The 11,460-nt window shown below is 45.6% G+C and overlaps 1 protein-coding gene across 1 annotated transcript in view; it reads left to right on the plus strand.

Annotated features, from left to right (window-relative positions):
* Nucleotides 1-808: 808 nt before the first annotated feature.
* The window catches only part of iqub (IQ motif and ubiquitin domain containing), an 85,439-nt gene continuing 74,787 nt past the window's right edge, over nucleotides 809-11,460 (plus strand). Inside the window, exon 1 of the mRNA XM_037683756.1 lies at nucleotides 809-1,062. Within this exon, the coding sequence (XP_037539684.1) occupies nucleotides 859-1,062 (204 nt within the window). The 5' untranslated portion in view covers nucleotides 809-858. The remainder of the gene's footprint in view (nucleotides 1,063-11,460) is intronic.

Here is an 11,460-nt window from a genome sequence, read left to right on the forward strand (position 1 = left end):
TTCACAAGTGGTTCTACCAAAGAATTGTTCAAGAAGAATAAAGTTCTTGTTTTGGAATGGCCAAGTCAATGTCCTGACTTTAATCTAATCCAGGTGTTGGGGAAGGACCTGACTTGAGCATTTAATCAGAGTCAGAGTTTCTATATTTGTCTTATACACCACATGTGGTGGAACAAAATTATGTACACAGTATCCCAGTTATATCCAACAAATGTATAAAATGTAAAAGAAAAACAGGAAAAAGATATAAGATATTAATTAAGAAAAACATTTAACTAAAAATACACTAAGCATTGATAGTACAAAAACAATACGCTGAACAGCAGCATGATCATGAGTCTGTGTGAGCAGATGAGTACAAATGAACACAGCAGCATGATAAGCATAATGTGATAAGCAGCATGGTGTGAGGAAACCCATCAACATCCAGATATTAAGCTGTTCTGTATGGAGGAATGGGCTAAAATTCCTCCAAGCAGGTGTGCAATACTGATCAACAGTTACCAGAAACATTTAGGTACAGTTATTGCTGCACGAGGGCGCAAACCAGATACTGAAAGCAGAGGTTCACATACTTTTACCACTCACAAATATGTAATATTGGATCATTTTCCTCAATAAATAAATGACCAAGTATAATATTTTTGTCTCATTTGTTTAACTGGGTTCTCTTTGTGTGCAAATCTGATGATGTTTTAGGTCATATTTATGCAGAAATATAGACAATTATAAAGGCTTTACAAACTTTCAAACACCACTGTAAATATTCAAGCACTTTTTTAGAAGTCTGTTCCATTGCTTGTTAACACAAATAACTGATAGTGTGTCCTGTCAGTTGTGATGACAAGGTAAATACAAATGTATTTTTACTATTCTTGTGTTTCAGAGTGGAGAAGAGAGGAAGAGCAGCAAATCAATTCAAGCCTGCAAGGAGCTCAGCGGAAAGCAGCTCTCTGCTTCCTGCTGGAGCAGGAGACGGAGCTCATCGCTGCCATCGGGCACCATCACATCAACGTCCAGGCTGACAACCACGATCAAATAATCCAAGACTTCCTGAACAGGGTCAGAGCTCACTGTCTCACAGCACACTCACTTTAGAAAAAGATTCTTTCTCATTTTAAACCGTCTTTCAGCTCAGTGCTTACAAAGGAAGAGTTGTTCATTTTTAATTTGCACGTGCTTCAGATGCCTGTCATGGATTCATCAGATCTGTTGTGTTGACCTAGACCAGAGGTCTCCAACGTTTGGGGCCGCATGCAGTTCTTTGGTTCTCTGCAGCAGCTTTCTCTAGCTTTAACCAAAAATAATCTGACAATTAACAAGATTTTTATTCATGACCTTTTTGAAAAAGACCTATTTAAAGTGAATAAATGTGATGTGTAAGTGTGATTGAATAAATGTAAAACGTAAGGATTAATTAATTAAGGAGGGAGCGTTGGCGCACAGGCTAGAGAGGGTGGGCCTGATTGGAGGGTAACAGATCAACTCCCCGATTCAACACCTGACCAACCACATCAAATTGTAGGTGGAAAAGGTGAAACACCCACACCTGCCTCCACCCTCATTTGACACACTCTGGACCCATGAGCAAGGCCCTTAACCCCCCAGCTGCTCCCCGGGTACCTTATTGCTCACATGTGCAATGGGAAAAATGCAGAAAATTCATTTCTCCATTGAGGATTAATAGAGAACAATTTTCAAGGCTATTCATGGCCAGGCTCCTAAATACTAGTGGTGTAACAGTACATGTGGGTGTGGTGTATTGAACTGTTTCGGTAAAGCATTTTCAGTTCGGTCCACGTGCGTACCGTTTCGGTTATTTTTTCTCTCATTAAATTCTATTAGTGAGAGATTATGCACCACGGAACTAAAGTTCCTAAGCGTGTTTCAGCCCAGCTCTATAGTCTTGCAGCACACGTAGCATTAGCAGCCTAGCAGGCAGTGGTAGAGAAAGTACTCAAACATAGTACTTAAGTAAAAGTACAAATAAACAGACAAAAATGTATAGTAAAAGTAGAAGTGCCACATTAACGTTTTTACTTAAGGAAAAGTAAATAGGTACTTGCTTTTAAAAATATTTAAAGTATTACAAGTAAAAAAAAAAAAAAAAAACTTGCTGAATGTATTACCTAATGGTCTACAATATTATTAAGTGTGCCTACCGTATGTATATTTTCTGTAGTACATTAATAGTGTTGAGTCATTTTAATGAACAATGCTACAGATAATACATGTTCTATTTCATATAGGCTTTGCCCTTTAAGAGCTGTTGCTGGTGGGTTTATCTCATCATGCAAAGCATCGCACTGAAAAAATTTAGTCCACGCCCACCTGTTGTTTGGGCCCCACCCGGTCCGTATAAATTACGTTAAGAGCGGGTAATCGGCTCCCATTTTTTCTTCAGCAAGCTAATAGCACTGTCAGAAGAATGAATAAGGAAAGTTGTCCAGCTTGACCGGCACAACCTTGCTAAGGCTGCCTGGGTCCCCGCCATGCCAACCTCCTGCCGTCCCGGTGAGTTCTTCCTCTCCGAGGAGAAGCAGACGAGCAGCCTTGCTTAAAGGTAAGCACCGACGAATATTTTTCCGTGGCTGGTCGCTACCTACTGTACGACGCCATTGACCCTTTTTTCTTTTTAACGCTGACTCTCGGGGCGAATTGGATGGTTCCTCCGGGACAGGCGATGTCAGCAGCAGCCCCTGCTGCTCACTCCCTCCTGGAGAGCGTAGTGTCGGAACAAGGGGGGCTGAGCAGATGCTCCCCCCCCCCGGGCCTTTTCGCATCGGCGACCACACCGCTCCCAGCTGTCGGTGCCCTCCTCTCGGAGCTGCCCGGCATAATCCAGGAGGCGGCTGACATGAAGGGACTTTTTTTTCCCGTCCCTCTCCTCCCCCCACCCAGATCGGATGATCTAGCGGGAAGGTTTTTTGCCTCCACCCCGGCTCGCCATCCTGACCCCATCCGGCCTCGTTTTCCCAGCAGTGACGTCCTACTGGACCGAGGCTACAGCCGGACCTGGTAGACTGAGAGCGCTGGTTTCCACATTCACACCCATCACCAGAGTGGAGTGGTTTTACTGAGCGGAATTTCCCTCGGTGCCCCCCTGGAGCTAAGCCTGGCGGAGGCTCTTGGAGCAAAGATGTACAGGTTAGAACAGCATCCTGTACCTCCGGGGAAGCATGACCAGACGGTGGCATCGCTCTCCAACCGAGCTCACCAGTATGTGTTCCAGGTGGCCGCAGCAAACAATAACGTTGCGCCTCTGACGTATAGCATTTCAGAGGCTGGAGGGAACAGATCTGCCTCAGGAGACAAAGAGCTCCCTCAGCAAGGCGTCTGACGTCACCCTCAACCTGTGCGCCTCGTCTACTGTCTGCCTGTCTCGCATCGCAGCCTGGATGACAATGGTTCAGAAGTCCACCTGGCTTTGTCACTCCCTCTCCCTGTCGGAGAAGCTGCAGATGAACTCGCTGAAAGGCCCCATCACGACGGGTGTGCTGTTCGGAGCCAATTTCAAGGCCATGCTCGAAAAATAGAAGAAGTCGGAGGAGATGTCGGAGACTGTGCGCCATCTGATCAAGCCACACGCCTCCTCTCGCCCCCCCCCCCCCCCCCCCCCCCCGCCCGCTGGAGAGAGTGCTGTGACTAGAGGCAGCAGAGATGCGCCACAGCTGCAGCAGCGTCTTATCGCTACGCTCCACCGCCAGCCCCTCCCGTCAGAGTATAGCCCTCCTCATCTCGGCAACCAGCGGTGCTGCATTTCCCCAGAGACCGCAAACAGGTGCTGCCCTGAAACAAGCTGCAGGGCTCATGGGGGAGAAGATTAAAAAATGACTCATTACGGAGGATGTGTGTGTGCATAATGATGGTTTGAGTTTTGAAATAAAACGTAAACATTATTCAGGAATTAAAGTGTCTGATTTCAGCCTGACTGTCAGTTCGTATGATCTCACAGCGGCTTCTCCTCACACATACCCCACACAAAGCAAGCCAATGTCCTCCAAACAGGGTTTTAAATCACCGCAGCCTGAGAAAACACACAGAATGCGCGTGTGAGTGACACAGCAGCCAAAGTGAATGTTTTCAGCAGACCCGAGTCCAGTGGGAAACCGCGCTCTCAGCCCAAGCTGTGCGCTGCCTCCTCTGACCACAGCGGTGACAAATGCGCACCCCCGCGGCAGCCCTCACCCACACGGCTCCGCATGCCCAGGGGCACGCATGCCTCCCCTCAGCGCACGCCAGCTCACATCAGCACGGATGTGAGCCCGCAGCCTTAGCGCAGCATAGAAGCACCTTCAGGGCCCCTCCGAGGAAACCTCCTTGGGTGGCTCGGAGTACACCTCCGCAGCACATGACGGTGGTGATGGGCGTCCGTAAAAAACATGACGCAGCATAAAAGCCTGCCCACTTCTCGAACGTTACGCGGAGTGGCAGCGAGCGTGCGCTCTAGACAGATGGATGAACCGTCTTATCAGCAGGGGATACATGCTGCAGTTTGTAGCTCAACACCCCCCCCCCCCGTTTGGAGGAACTTTAGAGACATTTCTGTCATCTCCAGAACAGATCTTGTTCCTCCACGCAGAAGTTCAAGAAATTCTGATAAAAAATGTAATTTCCAGGGTTCTAGGAAGAGAGAAAAACACAGGGTTCTACTCTCGTCACTTCCTGGTCCCAAAACGGACCGGAGGGATGAAACCCATCTTGGATTTGTCAATTTACAACTGTTAGACAACATTTCATTCAAAATGCGTCGAGTCGGCTCTGCAGCCGCTACACAGAGCAGGGATGAGAATTCTGTTTTATCTGGACGATCTGTTGCTGCTGACCCGTTTTCCAGACAGGTGGCAGCAGTGCAACTCAGGCGCTGACGTCACACCTGCAAAATCTAGGCTTCACCATAACGGGGGGAAGAGCTCAGTTCACCCGGCCCAGACGATTGGTTATCTGGGAGTGAAGCTAAACACGGTCACTACGAGGGCTCATTTATCTCAGACATGAACCGAAGCTCTAAAGGACCAACTCCTCCACGTGAAGCCGGCAGAGTGATAACAGCTGTTTTCTGTCATGAAGTTATTAGGGACATGTCGTCTGCTCACACGGTGCGACGCCTCCAGAGGTGGTTCGCTCGTTTGCAGGTGGACCTGGTGAAGCAGAAGGGATGGTTGATCGCTGTGCCCCCCTCCATGAGAATTGACCCGAGACACTGGGAAACCCTCTTGTTCTGTCAGAGGGAGTCCCCATCAGCAGACCTATGTCACACGTGTCAGTCTTCACAGACGTGTCCCTGTCAGGCTGGGGAGGCACATGCATGTCTCGAGCTGTGGGGGCGCTGTGGCCACCCCACACAACAGCTCATATAAATGTTTTTGAGTGTTGCACGGTTTTGAATGTGATTCAACACTTTGCCTCTGCTACGGAATCAACATGTGTTGATTCACACAGACAACAAGTTCATTCAACCTTTTTTTAGACAGGTAATCCCATTGAGCCTCTAGGATTCATTTACAAGTGACTGCAGCATACATAAACCGGCAGGGGGGTTGTGCGCTCAGCCTAAATGTTACACATTGCGGGACGGCTGCTGTGTTGGGCACACCAAAATCTGCTCTCCATTAGAGCAGTGTACACCCCCAGTGTTCTGAACAAAAGGGCGGATGTGATGTCCAGGGGTGGTCCGCGTCACGGGGACTGGAGCATCCATCCCGAGCTGATGGCTCAGACATGGCAGAAATTTAGCAAAGCAGCCAAGCAAAGCAGCCATGGACTTGTTTGACACAAGAGAACGCTCAGTGTCAACTATGGTTCTCACTGAGCCCACGGGACGAACCACCGCTAGGGGTGGACGCGTTTGCTCACAGCCCGTGGCCCAAAATGCTTCTTTACGCATTTCTCCACTCCCTCTGATATCACGGTTTCTGAACCGAGTTAGGGAGGAGGGACTGACAGACCTCCTGGTGGCTCCCGAGCGTGTGAATGCCCCGTGGTTCCCAATTCTACAAAGCGTGTTATCGGGGCACCCGTGGAAACTGCCTTGGAGGGAGGATGCTCTCCTCCAGGTGGGAGGAACGATCTGGATTTACCCAGAAATAGGTCAACACCTTTGGGTCTGGCCGCTGAGCGGATCCGTTTTAGAGAGGATGGGTCTCTCTCAAGATGTGGTGCGCACGATCCAGGTTTCACGTGCTGCCTCCACCACAGCGCTGTACACATCAAAGTGGACAGCTTTTTCAGCGCTGGTGTATGGAGAAAGGTGTAGAGGCCACCTCATGTCCACTATGTGGCGTGCTGTCCTTTCTACAGCAGCTGATGGACTGAAATCTGGCGTTCAGCACGATTAAAACGTATGCTGCAGCCATCTCTTATTGTTACGAAGGTTTCGGGGACAGAACAGTCTTTTATCATCCGCTGATGAAGCACTTTTTAAAAGGTGTGCAGAGGTGCAGGCCTGTATCACGCACACTTTTTCCACACTGAGTTTTAACGCTGGTTCTGAGAGCCCTGATCAAAGCTCCACTCGAGCCACTAGATCAGGCTCTGATTAAATTCTTGTCTCTTAAAACAGCCCTGCTGTTTGCTTTAACAACCGCTAAGAGGGTGAGTGATTTATCTGCCCTGTCTGTCGCTCCATCATGTCTCAGAACTCAGGCTGACGGCAGCTCAGCTGGTCTGAGGCTTAACCCAGCGTTTATGCCTAAAACATCACAAGCTCATTTAAATCAAGAGTGATATCGTTGGAGGGATTTTTCCCTCCTCCCCATAAATCAGAAGAAGCATATTTCCATCTTCTCTGCCCTGTGCATGTGTTGACGTGTTACGTAGCACACACGGCGGCACTGCGTCAGACTCAACATTTGTTTGTGCACTTAGAGACGCATCTGCAGGTCGCCCGTTATCCACCCAGCGCCTGTCACACTGGCTGTGTGAAGCCATTTCTGAAGCCTACAGAGCCTCAGATTTGGAGCCTCCTGACAACCTCAGGGCGCATTCGACCAGAGGTATCGCATCTTCAACTGCTTTGCATAATGGTATGTCAATGCAGGATATTTGCACTGCGGCCGCGTGGTCAACACCCTGTTCAGTTATTCGCTTCTATTTACGTGACATGTTGGCTTGTTCCACGACACATTATGTCCTTAGTGCCTTAACAGAATGAATATTATTGTTTCATGGAATCTCGTTTTAACTCGCATCTGACTGCATGCAATACAGTGTGAGATGTTGTCATCAGTCACAGGTTATGACTGTTGTTCTTGTTCTATGGTTATTAATCAGTTCATGACTTCTGTCATCAATCAGTTTATTTGATTAATAATCAGTTCACTTATTATTAATCTGTTCATATTGAAGAGCCGTGGATCTGCTCTGTTCACGGCCTTTTCAGCCTCTCCTCTTTCCCGTTGGAAACCTTTCAGGGGCGTTCATGCAGTCGGAACGCGTAACTACGCAGTGCGCGTATGTGCATGGTGCGCATAATTATGCAATGCGTATTTACGCACATGGAGAGCTGAGTGACTAGATGTTTTTTGGGCAAGCGGCCGCTTCATATGGTGTTCGAATGGACCCATTGAGGCGAAGACTACATCTTGCTTCGCCTTTAACCCACCAGCGATAGCTCTTAAAGGGCTAAGCCTATACGAAATAGAACGTTGGTTACGTACTGTAACCCCAGATTCTATGAGTATAGGTGTAGCCCTTTAAGCATCGGGCCTCACTGGCTCCTAAATGTCCGAAGAAAAAAAGCTATTTGGGAGCCGATTACCCGCTCTTAATGTAACTTATACAGACCGGGTGGGGCCCACACAACAGGTGGGCGTGGACTAAATTTTTTCAGTGCGATGCTTTACATAATGGGATAAACCCACCAGCGACAGCTCTTAAAGGGCTACGCCTATACTCATAGAATCTGGGGTTACAGTACGTAACCAACGTTTTATTGTGTTTACTCTGTGACACCGTTCACACTTGGACTTGTGATTCTGTGCGTCAGAATTTCAAAGGTGAGATGCAGAGTTAAATGCCATTAGTAAGAAAGAAGAATGATTATACCTTTGAATTTTTTATTTAACACAAAGCAAAACCAATGTGTCATTTTAACTGTAGTAAACATGTTTAAGTAAAAGTTGTCTGCCTGAAAAGAAGAGGCATTGACACACCTATTGATCATTTCAACTCCAGTTTGTCATCAACTCTAATTAAAATACTCTCTAGTCAATCTTGTAACGGGTCAACAGTGAACAATATTTTAACTTCCTGACACCATTTTCAAAACTTGGACCGGGTGTCGAGCCAGTTGGAGACATCTCTTGTCTCCTGTCCCATCATGAACTGACATTTTAATATCGCAGCAAGAATTTCTTGTTCAAGTTCAAAAGAAGTTGGTTTTCAAAGTTTTTGTAGTGCAGTATATCACTTTTGGGAGAGAGAATCTGTCCTGCTCTACTGAACAGTCTTTCAATAGTCTTTCAAAAGTCTTTCCATAAGGCCATGGGTGGCACGCATCTTCTGGCTGACTCCACGGTGGAATCCATTTTGGATGTGTTAGTGGTGCTGTGGGTGCACCCAGCTCAATGATGTATATACTAGAATATACGTCATTGGTCCAGTTCTTCTTGAAGATGGGTCTAACATTACCTGCCCACTTTGCAGTGATTCAGTGAATCAACTCCCCTGTTGCCATTGGTTACTTTCAAACTAACAGAACGAATTTGAAAAAAAAAAACGCAACGTGAACGTAACTTGTAACTCAATGCATTATAGAAATGTAGTGTAGTAGAAAGTACATATAATGTAAAATGTAGTGGAGTGAAAGTCAAAAGTACCCACGTTTAACTCTACTTAAGTAAAGTACAGATACATGAAAAATGTACTTAAGTACAGTAACGAAGTACTTGTGCTTCGTTTCATCCCACCACTGCTAGCAGGAGACCCTTTGATCTTGTTGTGGTCTCCTGTTTGGGAACATTATGGCTTTCTTGTTAAAACTCACGATGGGGAAAGACAAGTGCAAATCCAAAGCTGTGTGTCGACGTTGTTTCAAGAAGATTGGATCTGCAGCAGTAACACGTCTAACTTGTTAACGCACTTGAAACGACATCATCCGAATGCGAACGCATTCTACAGAATAGCAACTTGGTGCAAACATCGATAACAGCAGCATTTAAACTACCTTTATCAGGTAATTAAGATCGGTCCAAATCAATAACACAGCTGTAGGAGTTTTAAAACTATGGATCGTGTGCATTACGCATATGGAGAGCTGGTGCAAAGAAACTAACCTTCATATCAACGTGAAGAAGATAAAGGAGATGACTGTGGACTTCAGAAGGAAAAAACACACCTACACCCCCCTGAACATGAGGATCTGCAGTGGAAGTGGTCTCCAGCTACAAGTACTTGGGTGTACACCTGAATGACGACCTCAGCTGGAGCAACAACACCACCAGCCTGATCAAGAAAGCTCATCAGAGACTCTACTTCCTCAGGCGGCTGAGACGAGCTGGTCTGGGAAGCTCAGTCCTCACCTCCTTCTACAGGTGTGCAGTGGAAAGCATCATATGCTCCAGCATCAAGGTGTGGCATGGAGGCTGAACAGCTGCAGAAAGAAAAGCTTTGCAGAGTGGTGAAGGCTGCCCAGAAGATGTTAGAGTCAGTCTCCCCACTATCACAGACATCTACACCTCCAGATGCAGGAAGAGGGCCACTTGCATCATGAATGACCCCACTCACCCAGCACACACACTTTTTGCCCCGCTCCCCTCAGGAAGGAGGTTGAGGAGCATTAAGTGTAGAACCACCAGGCTGAAGAACAGCTTCTACCCTGAGGCTGTTAGACTCATGAATCCCTAACCGGGAAAAATCACTGTGAAAATTACTGTGGAAAAATAAATAAATAAATAAACTGTGAAAATCACTGTAACGCCACTTGGTTGTTGATATGTGCTGCTGACTATCCATGATGCTGATCTCATGCTGCGGTTGACTTCATGTTGCTGTGTTCATTAATCCTCATCTGCTCACATAGACTCATGTTCATGCTGCTGTTGTTTTGGCGCATTGTTTTTGTACCATTAGTGCTTAGTATATTCTTAGTTTAGTGAATGTAGTGTATTCTTAGTTCATGACTCAGATCTTACTTATGTTTTTCTTTGCAATTTGTATTTTTGTTGGATGTAACTGGGACCCTGTGTATATAGTTTCGTTCCACCTCATGTGCCATATGTGATGTGAATGACTATAAAAATCCTTGTATCCTTGTTCAACTGTTATCTTGAAGTTTAGTTTCTGTGGCCCTCTAGGGTGTTGAGAGCCACAGAAATCGTTATGGCGGGTCAGATTTGGCCCATGGGCCTTGAGTTTTACACATGCGATCTAGTGGTAATATAAAGCAACTCCCCCACCTTTTTTATTACTTTAATTCATATAATATATCCCATATCCTTTTATTTGAAAGTTATTTATATTTCCATCATTTAACCAGGTCTCTGAAACAGCTATTATACTAAAACTTATGTTCAACTGTTTTAAATAGTCTGTTATTTTAGATAAACTTACATTTATGCTTGTACTATTAAAATGAATCATACAGAAACCTCCGCTTGCTATTTTAATGTCATTAAATTACTCTTTAATGTGCTTGTCTTGCCATATCTGTGTTGAGTTCTTCTGGGGCAGATGTAATGTTGATCTCTGAAACCTGGCTCAACAAATCTGTAATGAATAATGACCTGGCAATCAATGGATTTAACATCTACCGCTATGATCGTCAAAAAGGGGGCGGGGAGTCGCTGTTTATATCAGAGATTCTCTGGTTTCTAGTCTTGTGTCTTCTAAAACAATTCAATACCAAATTGATGCCTTAGCTTTAAACATCACTTTGAATGGAGGCCAGATTTTATCTGTAGTCTGTTGTTATTGTCCACCTTCAGCAACACTTGAGGCTTTGTCCTCCCTGATGGAATTCCTTGGTAATTTAAAATTCAAAGAGATCTTTTTGGCAGGAGATTTCAACATTGACTGGGGTAAGTCGACCCCCCCGTGATAAATTCAAGGAATGTTGCCTGTCTCTCAATCTTACCCAATTGATCAACTCTCAGACTAGATTAAACAAAAACCGTCCTGAAAAGTCCTCCATCTTAGACCTGTTTCTAACATATGCCTCACAAATTCCCTGGTACAGGTGTATTCGCCAATATTTTGAGTGATCATTGTGTGACAGCGACTCTGAGAGACATTAAACATCTACCTTCTAAGGCCAGATTAATTAAAAAAAGGGATCTGAAACGTTTTTGTGAACAGTCATTCCTCTGGGATCTGTCTCACTTTGACTGGCATCGTATTCTGTTAACCGATGACGTGAACTCCGCTTGGAACTATTTTCATAATACAAAGTTTGTTTTCTCAGTCATCCAGGTATATAACAACAAAAAAGGTTGAATCATGTCATCTGGACTTCGTTTTTTT

Source organism: Nematolebias whitei, chromosome 10 (genome assembly GCF_014905685.2).
Source record: "Nematolebias whitei isolate Nwh7 chromosome 10, NemWhi1, whole genome shotgun sequence".
NCBI lineage: Eukaryota > Metazoa > Chordata > Actinopteri > Cyprinodontiformes > Rivulidae > Nematolebias > Nematolebias whitei.